General features: G+C 42.9%; 1 protein-coding gene across 1 annotated transcript; it reads left to right on the top strand.

Annotated features, from left to right (window-relative positions):
- Window positions 1–1,562: 1,562 nt before the first annotated feature.
- Window positions 1,563–17,631, top strand: CTHRC1 (collagen triple helix repeat containing 1). The gene is made up of 4 exons (XM_069601133.1): window positions 1,563–1,966; window positions 7,459–7,680; window positions 9,630–9,846; window positions 16,921–17,631. Exons 1-4 carry the CDS (start codon window positions 1,817–1,819, stop codon window positions 17,061–17,063), a joined length of 732 nt encoding a protein of 243 aa, XP_069457234.1. The 5' UTR covers window positions 1,563–1,816; the 3' UTR covers window positions 17,064–17,631.
- The last annotated feature ends 809 nt before the right edge of the window (window positions 17,632–18,440 follow it).

Below are 18,440 nucleotides of genomic sequence, written 5' to 3'. Positions count from 1 at the left end.
CTGGTGTTGCCCACCTCTCCTCTCAGGCCTGTGGACTGCTGCCACCACACTGGTTTGGCTACATAAGGGCATCAGCTTTACACAGGGCTGGTTTCATGGGTAAACAACCCATGTGGTTGCATTGAGAAGGATCGCATGCCTAGTGGATTGCTCTGTTACCACTATCTCAAAATTCTTAAGAATTTTTTAACAAAGGACCCTGCATTTTCAGTTTGTACTGGGCCCCACATAGGCAGCCAGTCCTGGCTTTAGAACCCATTTGAATGTTTGCTTCTTCTGACAAACAGGAATGGAACTTACCTGAGATTAGTCACTGGCCCAAGATGAGCAATCCTAGAACTGCCCTGAACTGCTCCTCTGCTTGACTGTTCCTTCTCACTAATATCCATCTGTTGAGCCCACCATAACTTCCCAGAATCTGGCTGGGTATGTAAAGAGAACCCTGCTGCTGAATCTGACCTCAGTAGCATCACCATTCTGTAAACTTCCACATTGTTATTATTGGTATAGCAACACTTCTGTCCTGCCTAACTCCAGCCAGAGGTGAGGAAAGTTGCTCATACTCCAGCCTGACCCTAGCTGGTGGGTGACCAGGGTATCTGGGGATGCTTTCTTCCAGAATGCACAAAGGAGGACAGAAGAGGTTAGAAAAAGATAATTATCAATGAGAAGTCAACAGTGACTTCTACCACTGAATGTTCCTTAGCCTCCTGAACCTCAGTTTTCTCCTCTGTGAATGGAGCAAGCAGTTGCTGTTGTTCTGTTGCCAAGTTGTGTCCAACTCTTCGTGACCTCAAGGACTGCAGCACGCCAGGCTTCTCTGTCCCTCACCATTTCCCTGAGCTTGCCCAAGTTCACGTCCGTTGAATCAGTGATGCCATCCAACCATCTCATCCTGTCACCCTCTTCTCCTGCCTTCAATCTTTCCCAGCATCAGGGTCTTTCCATTTCCACGGGATTGCCAAGAGGACAGAGAGCGTGTGTGAAAGACTATTTGGTTCCTGGAGTTTTCCAAGTTTTACTGCTCATTATGAAGCTGCTGCTGCTGCTGCTAAGTCACTTCAGTCGTGTCTGACTCTGTGTGACCCCACAGATGGCAGCCCACCAGCCTCCCCCTTCCCTGGGATTCTCCAGGCAAGAACACTGGAGTGGGTTGCCATGTCCTTCTCCAATCATTATGAAGCAGAGGTTCTTAATTTTTGAGTCATGGGTCCCTGGGATGATGTATTCAGAGGTGGTAGGATAAATGCTTTGAATCCGATGATACCTATGATTCCTTCGCATCTCCCTTATCCCCCCACCCCCGCCCCAAAATGTCATCTCCTAAAAAAGAACTTGTCCACGGTGCCAGAGTTTGATCCAGGTGTTCCTGGACCCAGTGTCTCTACAATGTTCAGTTAAGCCGTGCCATCTCCACGCTGTCCTCAAAGCCTCCACCTGTGTGGTTCGCCGACCTCGGCAACACCGCCCCCGATCCCCACCTCCCCTGGCTCCGGCGGCGACTGACCCACGCGGTCTGCACAGCCCCGCGAGGGTCCCGGAGGGCGGGGCGGCCACAGGACGGGGCGGGCTCGGCTGTCGGCCCGCCCCACTTCGGGATCGGGGTGGGGGCTCCGACCTATTACTGGATGGAAACTCTGGTGTCCGGAGGGGCGGGAGGGAGAGGGGGGAGAGAGGGAAGCGTGCGAGTGAAAGGCGCATTCATGCAACCGGCGGCGGTGGCCTCGGAGCGCGGCGGGGCCAGACTGTGATCGCGTCGTCCGGGCTCCCGGGTCTCTTCTCCCCAGCTCCGTGCGTCCCGGGGCCGCCGTGCGCCATGCGCCCCCAGGGCCCCGCCGCCTCCCCGCGGCGGCTCCTCGGCCTCCTGCTGCTCCTCCTGCTGCAGCTGCGGGCGCCGTCGAGCGCCTCCGAGACCCCCAAAGGGAAGCAAAAGGCTCTGCTCCGGCAGAGGGAGGTGGTGGACCTGGTGAGTCGGGTGGAGGGGACAGAGCCGCGGAGCAGGGCCAGGGAAGGGGGTGGGGGTCTTGCTTGCCCCTGGGGGTTCCGCTTTGTCTGAGTCTGCGGCTAAGAAAGGACCTGGGCTCTGCGGATGGTGGAGTCCTGGAACTCTCAAGGGAGACTGATCTGAGAGGGCCATCGTGGACCACAGATGCGCCGTGGGTTGGGTGGGACGCCGGGAGTACAAGGAGTCGCCCAATAATTTGTGACCTCTGCGCCGCCCGCCCCCCCGCCCCCCGTCCCCCACCCCCAGGGACGGAGAGGGTTTGGGCTGCAATGAGAGTAGAATAAGGAGCTTGGGAGGTTAGAACGTAGGCCAAGGAGCTGTCAGCGAGACCCTGGATTCGCTAATCCCCTGGGTGGGCCTGGGCCAGGGACTTGCAACGTGTCCTTTGTTGGGGCTGGTGGCCACGTCTGCCAGCAGGATAGAATAACAACCCTCGCCCAGTATCGGTCCAACTCTTTGTAACTTGATGATAGTGAGTCATGTTGGGTCATCTTCCTAGGGAGTATGTGCTGCAGTTTACTTTGTCACAGCTGGGCCAGGAATAGCTCAGAGGGTTTATGATCAGAAGAGAAAATGAAGGGGCCCAGCACTAGCCCTCCAAGGACCCATTTCATTGTTGTATTTAGGCAGATGGGCAGTCAGTCCTTCCAGACAAGCTGGGTCTTCAGCCTGTGCCACCAAGTAGGAGCATGACAACTGAACGGAAGGATCAGACAGTTTCCAGGAGAGCAGTAAAGAGCCCAAGTTGTTTCTTTCTTTGGTGGCCCGCATGGCATGCAGTATCCTAGTTCCCTGACCAAGGATGAACTCATGTACCCTGCATTGGAAGTGGGGAATCTTAACCGCTGGACTGCCAGGGAGGTCACCCAAGTGATTTCTGAGGGGCTGATCTATGGGCAGGTCTGTTTGCTTAAGGCTCTTTCCTTCTAAAAGTCAGCAAACCCATTGGAGGGCAGAGTGGCTTTCTGCCCTTGTAGCAAGACGGATCCTTTCAAAACTATCACATTCCTTGGCATAGAATAAACTTCAGTCATTGAGCAAATATGGGTTATACAATCACTGCAGGACATAAAAGGGGCATTTAAAAAATTTTTTTTAAATAAAAACAAACTTTTGAATTTTTTAAGCTGCCATTGTAAACTGAGCTAATAAACCAAGCTCCCTGGCAGCTAGTTCTATGCCAGATTCAAAAGCTTAGGAAAAAAATTCCTGCCGTTCCACACTGCACTTTTTGGTGATGTACTATGTAATTTTCCTCCACAAAGCAGACTATGTGTTCAAGGCTATAGTTCTATTTTGAGTGTCTAAATTGTTTTAAACTGTACCAAATGAATGTGGTTCATGTGCAGTCTGCATTTTACGAGTCTGTAGTTATGATACACAAAATACCCTTTTTCCCTATAAAGCTAGCAATTTTTTTCCTTTCCCTCCAAGGATTTACAGAACCTGAGGTTTCCCACAACTCTAGCCCGACTTGGAAAAGTTTATTGTGCAGCCAGGCTCAGGTGCATCCTGTAGACTGGATTTGGTTTTGCTGGGGGAAAAGAATCCTCGCAGTCATTAAGGTTTCAACAGATTCTATGAAGCAGCTTCTTTGTACAGGGTCTTTCAAAGCCTTCCTTTCAAGCGTCCAGCAAGCTCTGACCCCTGGTGGCCAGTGAGAGAAACAGGCGTTCATTCCGCAGACGTTAGTGGAAGCACTGCCTGGTACCGATCATGTGCTGGGTTAGCATTTCAAATTGAAAGAAGGCAGATTAATACCTGTGGAACCGAATTCAGTAAAATCGTGCGGTCTCTCAATGCAGTTTTTTAGATGAAAAAGACAAATAAAAATTCTCAACCATAGCACAGTTGACATTTGGAGCCAGGTGATTCTTTGTTGTGGGGACAGTGCTGTGCATCTGGCATGCTTAGCAACATCCCTACCATCTTGGGCTTCCCTGAAAGCTCAGTTGGGAAAGAATCCGCCTGCAATGCAGGAGAACCCGGTTCGATTCCTGGGTCAGGAAGATCTCCCGGAGAAGGGATAGGCTACCCACTCCAGTATTCTTGGGCTTCCCTGGTGGCTCAGCTGGTAAAGAATTCTCCTGCATTGCAGGAGACCTAGGTTCGATCCCTGGGTTGGAAGATCTGCTGGAGAAGGGAAAGGCCACTCACTCCAGTATTCTAGCCTTCCATGGACTGTATAATTCATGGGGTCGAAAAGAGTCAGACACAACCGAGTGACTTTCACTACCATCTACCAAGCGCCAATAGCAATCCCTCCTTCCCAAGACGTGACAACCAAAAATGTCTTCAGACATTGCCAGGAAACCTCCAGGTATCCAATTTTGTCCCCCGTTGAGAATTTATATATAGAAAAATAAAACTTTGTGTAACATCTTGCTCTCAGGGACATAATAGTGAAAAAAAATTTTTTTTAATACCAGAAATATTATTTCTCCCTTCCCACTTGAAATCTGTGTCTGAATATTGCATATATCTGCTACTGAAAGTAACATATCTACTAAATGAAAATTAAAGTATATCTACTAAATTAATCTACAAAATAAGATTAAAGTATATCTATGAAAAAAATGAAAATTAAGCATAAAATAAACCAAACTATATGTTTTGTACTTTGGCATGTCTTCAGGTACTTTTACAATTTTTTAAAATACATTTCTTATTTCTCTGGCAGCAAATACATAGAAGTGTCCCTTTTTTTTTTTTTTTTTTGCTTAAAGTTAGGAAAATATCAGTGGTTGAAGTTACAAAAATCATTTAGCAAAAGTAAAATTCGAATTGGTGATGTGAGGAGATTGATCGGGAAACATTAGATAATAAGGACCTTTTCCAGGTAGTATCATTACTGACTTTTTAAAAACATGTTTATTTATTTGGCTCTACTGGGTCTTAGTTGCCATATACGGGATCATCCATCTTTGTTTTGGCATACGAGATCTTTTGTTTCGGCATATGGGATCTAGTTCTCTGACCAGGAATCAAACCCGGGCCCCCTGCGTTGGAAGCTCGGAGTCTTACCCACTGGGCCATGGGGAAGTGCCTGAATTTTATAATATGACCATAAAGAATCCTGGATGCTAAAATTCAAAAATAAGATTTGAAGTTATTTTACTATGTAAGGAATCTTGATTTTTTTGTTGTTGTTCTCACTGGACAATAGATTTATACAGAATGATAGTATCAGATCATTTATATAAATAGGGATTGTTAAAGTAAAATTTTAAATAAATTGGGTTTGGGGCTTGAAGGGTCTAATCAATGGACCAATTCGGGGATAGGCATGGGAATTAGGCAGATGGAGGTCCAGTTTTACCACTGATGCAACTGTTTTGCTGTGTGTGGCTTATGGCTTATGTGTGTTAGCTGGCAAGTTTGCTAATGCTCTCTTCCCCAGGTCTGGTGCCCTGGGCAACTGCCTCACACAGTCTTGGGGGAATAGTAAGAAAAATCATGGCTGCAAAATATAATATTTACTGTGTGCCAGGCACTGCTCTAGCACATTTTATGTATCATCTCACTTAAATCTCCTACAAGGTAAGAATCTTTATTATTTTCCCCTGCATTTTAGATGAGGAAACAGGCGTTAAAGTGTTGAATGACTTGTTCTATCTCACATAGCTTGCAAGTGGTGGAGCCAGGATGAAAATCCAGAAAATAGGACTCTAGAATCCATCGCTCAACCTCTACATCATAGTATTGCACCACCCCCCAAGAGAAAGAGAGAGAATCATAGCACTTAAGAGTTTGATAGGGGCTTCCCTGGTGGCTCAGTGGTAAAAAATCTGCCTGTCAATGCAGGAGACACAGGTTCGATCCCTGATCAGAGAAGATCCCACATGCCACGGAGCAACTAAGCCTGTGCACAGCTTGTTGAGTCTGTGCTCCAGAGCCCGGAAACTGCAACTACTGAGCCTAGGAGCTGCACATGCTGAAGCCTGTGCGCCTAGAGCCGGCGCTCTGCAACAAGAGAAGCTGCCGCGATGAGAAACCTGGGCGCCGAAACTGGAGAGTAGACCCCACTCTCTGCAACTAGAGAAAAGCTTGCATGGCAATGAAGACCCAGCACAACCACTCATAAATAAATCAAGTTACTGGAAAAGATTTTTGATAGATGACTGTTCCCCTCTTAAAGACTAATGGACACTTGCAATGAAGTCACTTACTCCTACTCCTTGGCAGGGTGGGCTAGGTGGATTTAGAGGCCAGAAGTGTTAGTGACACTTCCTCCACATGAAAATAAGAAGAGAAGAATAAGAAGAGAAGAAGGCTTGCTTATCCAGCTTAGAGACATTGCCAGTGTGAAATAAGTATTGCTGCTGCTGCTGCTAAGTCGCTTCAGTCGTGTCCGACTCTGTGCGACCCCATAGACGGGAGCCTACCAGGCTCTGCCGTCCCCGGGATTCTCCAGGCAAGAACACTGGAATGGCTTGCCATTTCCTTCTCCAATGCATGAAAGTGAAAGTGAAGTTGTTCAGTTGTGTCCAACTCTCCGCAACCCCATGGACTGCAGCCTACTAGGCTTCTCCATCCATGGGATTTTCCAGGCAAGAGTACTGGAGTGGGGTGCCATTGCCTTCTCCAGAAATAAGATATTATTTTATAATTATATCTCTAAGAATGTATCTTAGGGAAATAATTCCAAAAAAAGAATAAAGCTATGTAGATATTTTCATTATGATAGAACAAATAGAAATAGCAATCCCAAACTAGTGCAGTGTTTGCATAAAACTGTAGTTCTGAAATCTAAGTCCCTTTACAATATATAGTGTTAGAAGAATAAGTGTTATATCAAATTATGTTCACTTTGGAATACAGCCATTTAAAAATTATGTATACTTTTAATGAGCAGTTTGAGAAGGAAATGGTAACCCGATCCAGTATTCTTGCCTGGGAAATCCCATGGCCTATGGGGTCACACAGAGTCAGACACGACTGAAATGACTTAGCAGCAGCAGCAGCAGCAGTGGGGTACAGTCCATGGGGTCACAAAACAGTTGGCCACGACTTAGCGACTAAAACAACAATGACAATGAGCAGTAGGAAAAAGTAGACAAATGAACACATTTTCTCTTCTTTTTTGTTTGGTGAGTGTGTGTGTGTGTGTGTGTGTGTGTGTGTGTGTGTAAAGTCTGTGCAAAAAAAAAAAAGAATAGGAAAGAAATTCCATTATTTTAGGAATAACTTTAAAAATCAGTTCTTTATGTATATTGGACTTCTCTGGTGGTCCTATGGTTAAGACTCTGAGCTTCCAATGCTATAGGTGCAGGTTTGATCCCTGGTCAGGGAACTAAGACCCTATACATATTGACTTATCTGGAACACTGGCAACTGGTTCCCGTTGAAGGGATTCTTGACTCCTAGGGCTCAAAATAAAAGCAGTTCTAATCAGACTGAGTCTTTGAATCTTAGGTGGTGAGAGATTTTTCCCTTTTTTTTTTCTGCTACAGTACAATGGCATGTGCTTACAAGGGCCCGCGGGGGTGCCTGGGCGAGACGGGAGCCCCGGGGCCAATGGCATCCCTGGTACCCCTGGGATCCCAGGTCGAGATGGATTCAAAGGAGAGAAGGGGGAATGCCTGAGGGAAGTCTTCGAGGAGTCCTGGACGCCTAACTACAAGCAGTGTTCATGGAGTTCCCTGAATTATGGCATAGATCTTGGAAAAATTGCTGTAAGTCTAGTCTGAATTATTTTAAAGTTGAAATAAAACTTAAAGGTTTTCATAGTTGAGTGATCATTTTAGGTGAGATTTTATTTTATTTTTCCTAAAAGACAAAAAATATTAAGAAATGGGTACCATGTCACTTTCAACTTAGAATTAATGAAAAAATTGATAACTTCAGAATTGTATAAAAGTATTTCTGAGACAAATACATCACTGAATTATTTCAATCCTAAGAACACTTAAAATAACTTACTCTTTTTTTTTTTTAATGGAAACTGTGTTGGACAGTAAGTAACTTTCCAATCTTGTCCTAAAGTGAATTTAAATTAATTCAAGAAATTCTGCTGTGGTTCCAGACGTAAAGGTGGAAAAAAATCTCCAAGAAATTCCTGCATTATTGGAATTATCTTGTCCTTATTCTGGGTAGCAGACGCAGCTTAAAATTCTTTGGCTTAATGGGAGTAGAATGGGCCAGAGATGTGCTACAGTGATCATTTAAAATTATTCAGCAATATTTAGGGAGAAAAATTACTTTGTTTAGTGTTTGCTTCCAAATAACTGGCAAGTCCCTTGGATGGTGTAGGGTTGAACCTGGTGCCATTTCAAGCCTCTTTCTTCTTTTGTTGATCAACTCTATACATGGTTCCATATCCACAATATATTATTCCTTGATATTAACCACTACTACCACCAGGCGGCCTGGCGTGCTGTGATTCATGAGATTGCAAAGAGTCGGACACGACTGAGCAACTGAACTGAACTGAACCACCAGGCAAACAGAAGTGTTTTTTTTTTCCAAAAACTCTCAGGTTCTAAGTAGCAACCTGTATATTATCCTTGCTCCTCATCTCAGCTCTTTAATGTCTGCTCTGTTACTTATAAAAATGTTTGAAATGGTCTCGATTGGATTTCTGTGTGATAGAATATCCATTTGGTTTTCATAGTTTGGGGACTATGACCAGTTATACTTTCATATATGATTTCTTAGAAAGCATTTTGTTAAAGTGTTATCTACTTCTTTAAACACTTGACATTATAGATTGTTTGCTTTTTTATAGTTCATCAAAATTTAAAACTTTCCCTATGAACTCTGAATTATTAATAGGTTTCCAGTTTCCTTTTGGTTGTCAGAATGGGTTTGGGAGCCTTTTGTAAGTAAAAGATAGTAGCACCATGAGTCAGTAGGCAAATTTTGCAAAGACCAGTTAGAGGAAAAAACCCTGGGTCTTATCATTGTGTCATAGAGTTAAAGACTGAAAACCCTGCCTGCACTTTACTCCTGATACTGTTTTCTGGTGCTTGAAAAGAAACAGGTCAGAGTAATATATTTGGGCAGTGCTAGTCTAGAATGGTCGCTAAGAGTCGGAGACGACTGAGCGACTTCACTTTGACTTTTCACTTTTGTGCATTGGAGAAGGCAATGGCAACCCACTCCAGTGTTCTTGCCTGGAGACTCCCAGGGACGGGGGAGCCTGGTGAGCTGCCATCTATGGGGTCGCACAGAGTCGGACACGACTGAAGCGACTCAGCAGCAGCAGCAGCAGCAGCAGCAGCAGTCTAGAGTGGAAGTTCCATGATGGCAGGGATTTCATTTTGTTTACTGCTGCAATCTGTAGCACCCAAAGCATAGGAAATAATTTTGGAAGAAAAAGGAAAGTAAATATATAGATTGGTTTAGTCTAAAATTCTGAAAACTGGCTGTTTTTGTTAAACTGAGAGATACCCTCAATGGAGTGAATAATTTTAAGAAAGCCATAATTCAATTTTCTTAGCGTTTCTAATATCAGTGTCTCTTACCATCTTGCAAAGAACTGGTTTCCCTCTGTAAAAGCTAAGCTTTTTAAATGTACTTTGGGGAAAAGAATAGTTGAATAAAATTCACGGTACAGTTTGAAAGCATCTTTTAAATTAAAAATGAAAGTGCTAATTAAACTCTATTTCTGTGTCTGTGATAGGAATGTACATTCACAAAGATGCGTTCGAACAGTGCCCTACGAGTTTTGTTCAGCGGCTCACTTCGGTTAAAATGCAGAAGTGCATGCTGTCAGCGTTGGTATTTCACGTTCAATGGAGCTGAGTGTTCAGGACCTCTTCCTATTGAAGCCATAATTTATTTGGACCAAGGAAGCCCTGAATTGAATTCAACAATTAATATTCATCGCACTTCTTCTGGTATGTAGAATAGTGACGTTGCACAATGTGCCTCAGGTCCTTAGAGAGCAAAGATTAGTTTTGAGTCCACTATGATGGTAGGTCATCCCAGGTTTTCTGTGTATAGTTCTCCACCCTGGTTGCACTTCAGAATTTCCCATAGCTCTTTTTAAAAAATACGTGGATGCCTGAATCCCATCTCTGATCAACTGCATCAGAATCTCATGGTTAGAACCCAGCCGCTGTATTTTTTCTAAAAAGATCACAGGTTGAAAATCACTGAGTTAGATGAAATGGCGAAATAGCCAGTATTGTCGTAGAGCAGTGGTTTTCAACCTTGTCTCTACCTTGTGTTCAGCTGGGGAACTTTGAAAAATCGCCATGCCTGGGTACCACTCTTCTATGGAGTCTTACTTAATAGGTCTGGTTGCATCCTAGGTGGCGGAACTTCCCAAGTCTCTCCTGGTTATCCTAATGTCCTCCAAGGTTGAGAACCACTAGCATAGATTGATAAAGAGGCTGACTTCTCTGCCTTGTTCTTTAAAATAGTAGGTACAGTCCGCTGCATTTGTAAGAGAGAACTTTTCTATATTGTTTCTGTATTCTCTGCTTGCTTCGACTGATACGAGAGAAGGGACATTCAATTAAACCAGTGGTTACTTAGGCTGTTAAAACAAAACAAAACAAAACAAAAAAACCTTGTACTTCGCTGGTGGTCCAGCGGTTAAAATGCCATGCTTCCTCTGCAGAGGGCACAGGTTCCATCCATGGTCAGGAAGATCCCATATACCTCTCAGCACAACCAAAAAAAACAAACAGATAAACAAGAAAAATGTAAAACTGTTGGGGTTTTTATGTTTTTTTGGGGGGGAGGGTTGATTTGTTTCATTGTATTTTAAGGTTCATTGATAGAGTTTAGAAGCCAGGAAAAAGTAGAAGGGGGAAAAACTACCTGTTAGGTTGGTGCAAACGTAATGGCAGTTTTGGATCGTGAATTTTAAATCATTATAACTAGGCTCAAACACATCTTTATTAATCAAAATAGGGACCATTATGATCAACACATTTTTGCCAATGAGAAACAAGTTTGTTTATTCCTTTAGTGTAAAAATCTGTGCTTTGAGATTTGATGAACTCTTGGAAAGCATTTTTTGCCTCTTGCTGGTCTTGGAAGTGTTTACTCTGCAAAAATTCTAGATGCTTGAAGAAGCGGTAGTAGATTGGCAAGAGGTCAGGTAAATATGGCAGATGAGGCAAAACTTTGCAGCCCAATTCATTCAACTTTTGAAGTGGCGGCTGTGCAATGTGCAATCAGGCATTGTCGTGGAGAATTGTGCCCATACTGTTGACCATTGCCAGCTGCAGGGATTGTAGTTTTCAGTGCATCTCATCAATTATCGGGCTTCCCAGGTGGCTCAAATGGTAAAGAATCTGTCTGCCATGCAGGAGACTCAGGTTTGATCCCTGGGTTGGGAAGATTCCCTGGAAAAGGGCATGGCAACCCACTCCAGTATTCTTGCCTGGAGAATCCCATGGACAGAGGGGCCAGATGGGCTACAGTCCATGGGTTCACAAAGAGTCAGGCATGACTGAGCGACTAACACTTTCACTTTCATCAAGCATACTTCTCGTATGTAATGGTTTCTCCAGGATTCAGAAAGCTGTAGTGGGTCAGACCAGCAGCAAACTACCTAACAGTGACCGTGACCTTTTCTGTAGTACAAGTCTGGCTTTGTGAAGTGTTTTGGAGCTTTTTCTCAGTCCAACCACTGAGCTGGCCATTGCCAGTTGTCATATACAATTCACTTTTCGCCCCACATCACAATCTGATTGAGAAATGGTTCGTTGTTGTTGCACAGAATAAGAGAAGATGACACTTCAAAAGTGACAATTTTTAAAATTTTTGGTTAGCTCATGAGGCACCTGCGTATCAACCCTTTTCACCCTTCCAATTTGCTTCAAATACCCAACGACCGTAGAGCGGTCAATATTGAGTTAAGTTCGGTAACTTCTTGGGAAGCTGTAAGAGGATCATCAAAGCTGGTCATGGCCAACTTCCGATGGCTGGCCTCTACGCTCCTCATCTTCAAGGCTGTCATCTCTTTTGCAAAACTTGTTAAACCACCACTGCACTGTAAGATCATTAGCAGTTCCTGGGCCAAATGCATTGTTGATATTGCAAGTTGTCGCCGCTGCTTTATGACCCATTTTGAACTTGAATAAGAGAATCACTCAAACTTGATTTTTGTCTAACATCATTTCCATAATCTAAAATACGTATAAAATACACTACAAGTAATAAGTGATTACTCAACATTCAGAAAATTAAGATCATGGCATCCAGTCCCATCACCTTGTAGCAAATAGATGAAGAAACAAGAGAAACAGTGAGAGGCTTTATTCTGGGCTCCAAAATCACTGCAGATGGTGACTGCAACCATGAAATTAAAAGATGCCTGCTCCTTTGAGAAAAACTGTGACCAACTAAGACAGCATATTAAAAAGCAGAGACATTCCTTTGCCAACAAAAGTCCATCTAGTCAAAGCTATGGTTTTTCCAGTAGTCATGTATGGATATGAGAGTTGGACTATAAAGAAAGCTGAGTGCTGAAGAATTGATGCTTTTGAACTGTGGCGTTGGGGAAATCTCTTGAGAGTCCCTTGGACAGCAAGGAGATCCAACCAGTCCATCCTAAAGGAAGTCAGTCCTGAATATTCTTTGCGAGGACTGATGCTGAAGCTGAAACTCCAGTACTTTGGCCACCTGATGCGAAGTGACTCATTGGAAAAGACCCTCTGATGCTGGGATAGATTGAAGGCAGGAGGAGAAGGGGATGACAAAGGTTGAGATGGTTGGATGGCATCACCAACTCAATGGACATGAATTTGAGTAGGCTCCAGGAGCTGGTGATGGACAGGAAAGCCCGGCATGCTGCAGTCCATGGGGTCACAAAGAGTCGGACACAATTAAGCGACTGAACTGAATGTCATTAGCAAAAAAGCATAAAGTGAGAAATGCACATTAAAATGATGTCCAACGTAATCACATTCAAGAACGTATTCCAATATCTAATGGCAAAGTTCAACAATGCAAAACCACAACTACTTTTGCATCAACCTAATATTAATGTCATCACCCAGATATACCACTATCAGTTATTTGGCTGCCAGCTCTTTTGCTTTCTTGAGTTGTTGTGTGGGGGGTGGGGGGGCGGTGGGTGGGTGGCAGGTGAGGTGTGGGAGTGACCTACCTTAACAGCACATACTAGGGGAATCACAAGGTATATATATCACTAGCTTCATTTCCCAGATTTCTTGAAAAAATTTCTCTCTAATCTTATACTTTAGAATGGAGAGGGAAGAGAAGAGATACCCTCACTGCAATCAAAAGAAATATTTCAGCATTCTTAGGGACCCAAGCCAGATGATCCCCAAAATTAATATAGCACATTTATTGCTAAGGAATCAAGGGCATTCCTTCCATTTTCTTCTTCAAATCCACACAATATCCTCAAGACATAAAGAAGATATTTTAACCTCTTCTCTTTGCACATAGAGAAGGCCCAGGGAAAGAAAGCACCCTGAATAGGAGAATCAGTGTCCTGGTGAACGGAAACCAAGCCATGCTCTCATCTCCCAAGACAAGGTTTGATCAGAATGAAAAGCCTCTTCACTAAGTTCTGTGTTATAAAGGGAGACATGCTTTCCATCTGAGAAGCAGTCACTAAAATTTTGGTATTTTTAAAAATTTTTAAAAATTTTGGTATAAAATCTAAAATTTGATTAGAAAGTGGTATGTGTTTAAATAGTAGTCAATGCATCTAGACATTATCAGACTAAGTGAACTAAGTCAGAAAAAGACAAATACCGTAAGATATCTCTAATATGTGAACTCTCAAACATGGCACCAATGCATCTCTCTACAGAACAGAAACAGACTCACCAACATAGAGAACTGACTTTTGGTTGCCAAGGGGGAGGAAAGGACTGGGAGTGTGGGATTAGCAGATGTAGACTATTACATATAGGATGGATAAACAACAAGGTCCTCCTTCATAGCACAGGAAACTATATTCAATATCTTATGATAAACCATAATGGAAAAGAATATGAAAAAAAGAATGTGTAAAACTGAGTCACTTTGCTGTACTGCAGAGACTGGCACAGCATTGTAATTTAACTATACTTAAATTTTAAAGATTAAATTATAAAGTTCAAAAGATATGTTGTAAAGCAACTATGCTCCAATAAAAGTTAATAAAAAATGAAATCCATAAAAATAAAATAGTTTATATAAGCAACTTACTTTCTATTATATTATCTTTAAAGTTTTTATGTTAATATCTTGCTATAATGTAAGCCCTCAGGCCTAGGAACTGTCACCTATACATACACACACTTCATAAATTATTTAACATAGCATTTACCAACCACATTGTAGAAAAACTCATTTGGTATGATCAGCTGGGTAAAATGTCAGAAGTAATTTGTTATTCATAACAAATTTTGTCTCAAGATGAATTAAAGGTTGCCTCAATAGTGAATTCACTTTCCTTGTACACCGATACTCTCTTGAGAGAAAGAAAAGGAATACACTTATATTTTGCACATCAGAGGATGACATTAAGCCTTAAATATGCCTATCGGAGTTTAGAATATCATCTTACCTGGATCTAGGAGGAAAACAGGTTGAGAACCTTTAATTCAACATCTTTTAGGTGCTTAATAAGCTATTACTACCTTATTATAGCAAAAAATGTTCATTCGTTCAAAAAACATTTTATTTGTTAAAGACCATGAAGTGACCCTTTGACTCTCCCTGTGTGGGGATGATGCCAGACCCAACCTTGTCTGACGTGTGGAAGGAAGTGAACACGTTTCTAGGCCATGGTATTACGGGCACGCACAGCTTAGTTCTTCCAACTTGGACAGGGTCTTGAACCAGAGACAGGTACCTGGATTCAGTGGGACTTGCCTTCAATTCACTGATGTCACAGCTGGTAGAAGCAGATTGTTTCAGGCCTACATCCCTGGGCTCAGCTTGAACATACCAACCTCAACCAGATAGGAAGACGATCCAGTCACATGCGACCATCCCCACCCTACTTACGTGTTAGTACCTGTTTTCTTAAAGAATCTGCCAACCTGTGGTTCCTTTTCCCCCTGACACAGACATCAGAGTATAACTTTTGCCTGTTAAAATGAACAGTAGGGGGAATATTTTTTTACTGTTGGAGAAGAGGCTTGATAAGATGGAATGCAGGTTATATATATATTAGTATGTGAAAGTCTGGAGGACCTATGAAAAGGCACATGTTTATAAAGCAAAAAACAAAACACACAGGAAAAACAGGATTTAGTTAGCTTGTTTTTTCACTGTGGAGGAATTTCTATGTAAAACGGGATTTCAGGTTGAAGGATGAGTATAATGATTATGCTAGGATTTCTTTTGCCATTATGGAAGTCCTTTCTTCTACTTAGTATCATCAAGTATATATAGGAAAGGGCTCTCTTCATTTTTTTAACTCTTAAAATGAGACATTAGTTTAATTACTTAAAATTTGATCTTTTATAAGGTGTTTTCAGTTTGGCCTGCTGATAGAAAATTAAAATATGGAGGCTTCAGGTGTAACAACTTGTCCCAAATGGTTACATAAATTACTGATTCTGCTTATAATCAGAATTGTGTTTTCATCTTCCAGTGCTCTTTTCTTCAGATGGAAAGGTCTTTCTTTAAAAAAAAGGCTTACATATCGCATCAACATTTTTTTTAAAGAAAATACAACTTTATTTAATTTTATATATATATATATATGTCTTTTTTTTTTGGCTGAATTGAGTCTTAGTTGTGGCACACAGGGTCTTCCTTTGCGTCATGTGAGATCTTTTGTTGAGGGGCACAGACTCTCTAGTCACGGCATGGGCTCCAGAGCACGCGGGCTTCAGTAGTTTCTGTGCGGCAGTTTACTTACCCTGGGGCGTGTGGGATCTTGGTTCCTTAGTGAAGAATCAAATCCACATCCCCTGCATTGCAAGATGGATTTTAACCATTGGACCACCAGGGAAGTTCCCTTGGTGCACTGGCACAGACTTGGTACCTTCACTCCTGGTGGCTAGGGCTCAGTCCCTGGTCAGAGAACTAAGACCCCGCAAGCCACATGGTGCGGCCAAAAGAAAAAAGATAAATGTGGGCTTCCTTTATTTAGTCATGAATAAATTCATCGCTGTAAGTAAACAAATTCTACCTTTATGGCTGAAACCTCAAAGAAAATTTCCTGTGAGCTTATGCCATAGAATGGATATGGATATGTCTTTTTTAAATTTACTTATGATTTTGGCTATGCTGGGCCTTTGTTGCTGTGTGGGCTTTTCTCTAGTAATGGTGCACGGGCTTCTCATTGTGGAGGCTTCTCTTGTTCCAGAACACAGGCTCTTGGGACATGGGCCTCAGCTGCAGCACATGGGCTCACTAGTTGTGGCTTATGAGCTTAGGTGCTCTGTGACACACGGGATCTTCCCAGACGGGGGATCGAACCTGTGTCTCCTGCATTGGCAGGCAGATTCTTCACCACTGAGCTCTCAGGAAAGCCATATATATATATATATATATATATATTTTTTTTTTTTTTTTCAAATACTTATGAGCTAGGACAGAGAAGGCAATGGCACCCTACTCCAGTACTCTTGCCTGGAAAATCCCATGGACGGAGGAGCCTGGTGGGCTGCAGTCCATGGGGTCGCTGAAGGTTGGACACAACTGAGCAACTTCACTTTCACTTTTCACTTTCATGCATTGGAGAAGGAAATGGCAACCCACCGCAGTGTTCTTGCCTGGAGAATCCCAGGGATGGAGGAGCTTGGTAGGCTGCCATCTGTGGGGTCGCACAGAGTCGGACACGACTGAAGTGACTTAGCCGTAGCAGAGCTAAGAAAATGAGAACTTATCTTTATGAGACCCTTATTAAATATTAGCATTTTAAATTTACTGTACATTAACTTGCTTTAACCGCTAGTATGCTAAAATGATAAAATTGAGCTGAAAGTTTTTGCCTTTTTATTCCAAAGAGGTTTGTAACTGTCATTTTTGTTTTGCAGTGGAAGGACTCTGTGAAGGCATTGGTGCTGGACTAGTGGACATTGCTATCTGGGTTGGTACTTGCTCAGATTACCCGAAAGGAGATGCCTCTACAGGGTGGAATTCGGTGTCTCGCATCATTATTGAAGAGCTCCCAAAATAAATCCTTTCATTTTTGTTCCCTACCTCTTTTTTATTATGCCTTTGAATGGTTCACTTTAGTAACACCTTATATAATTTTTATGTGTACATTGTTGTCGTTCAGTGGCTAAGTCATGTCCAACTCTTTGCCACCCCATGGACTGCAGCACTCCAGGCTTCCCTGTCCTTATTATCTCCTGGAGTTTGCTCAGCATCATGTCCACTGAGTCGGTGATGCTGTCTAACCATCTCATCACCTGCCCGTACTTTTCATTTTGCCTGCACTTCTGAGTGAAGGAACATGACTAAACGTGTTTACAGACCAAAGTGTGATTTCACACTGTTTTTAGATCCAGTATTATTCGTTTTCCTTCAATCAAAATTATAGTGTTGAGATTTTGTAGTTGATTAAAATACTTTCTTCATTTTCCCATTCCCTGAACCTGTAATTTGAAATGTTATTATGGTCTTCATTTCTTTCCTGTTCTCTTAGTATAGCACTTTTTAAAATATAAAAGCTACCAGTCTTTGTACAAGTTGTAAATGTTCAGAATTGTTTTATATCTGTGAAATAAAACATATCAAACAACCTTGCTATCTTTAATGTAACTGCTACTAAAAGGAGGGTTTTTGGTACTTTATACCTGGAAAGTTGAGGATAAGCCTGACTTTGTATTTATCCATTTAACAATCTTATTTTCAGTTTAGTACATAGATGGGCTTGACAAAGGGCAGAAATGGTATGGACCTAACAGAAGCAGAAGATATTAAGAAGAGGTGGCAAGAATACACGGAGGGGGGGCGGTCCTAAGATGGCGGAGGAATAGGACGTGAAGACCACTTTCTCCCTCACAAATTCCTCAAAAGAACATTTCAACACTGAGCAAACTCCACAAAACAACTTCTATAGGCTGGCAGAGGACATCAGGCAACCAGAAAAGCAGACCATTGTCTTCAGAAACAGGTAGGAAAAAATATAAAAGACGAAAAAGGAGACAAAGGAGGTGGGGAGGGAGCTCCGTCCCGGGAAGGGAATTTTAAGAAGAGAGGTTTCCAAACACCAGGAAACACTCTCCCTGTCGAGTCTGTGGCGAGCCTTGGAAACACAGGAGGCAACACAACAGGAAGGAAAAATAAAGAAATAATTAAAACCAAGAGATTACAAGCCCACCAGTTACTCCCCCAGCGGAAAAGCAGCACAGACGCCTGCATCCGCCATTGGGAAGTGAGGGCAGGGCAGGGATGCGCGGGAGGCTCGGGCTGCGGAGCTTTGCAAGAATCGGGCAGGAACGCCCCACGCGCAACCAGAACGATCTAACTTGGGCTAGCAAACCAGACTGTGGGATAGCTACCACGTGAAAAGCTCGAACATAAGACACCTCCAGGACCGAGCACAGAA

The sequence above is a fragment of the Ovis canadensis genome, chromosome 9 (assembly GCF_042477335.2).
Source record: "Ovis canadensis isolate MfBH-ARS-UI-01 breed Bighorn chromosome 9, ARS-UI_OviCan_v2, whole genome shotgun sequence".
Lineage (NCBI taxonomy): Eukaryota > Metazoa > Chordata > Mammalia > Artiodactyla > Bovidae > Ovis > Ovis canadensis.
The sequence above is the reverse complement of the archived record's forward strand: the minus strand, read 5'-3'. Positions and strand labels throughout refer to the sequence as shown.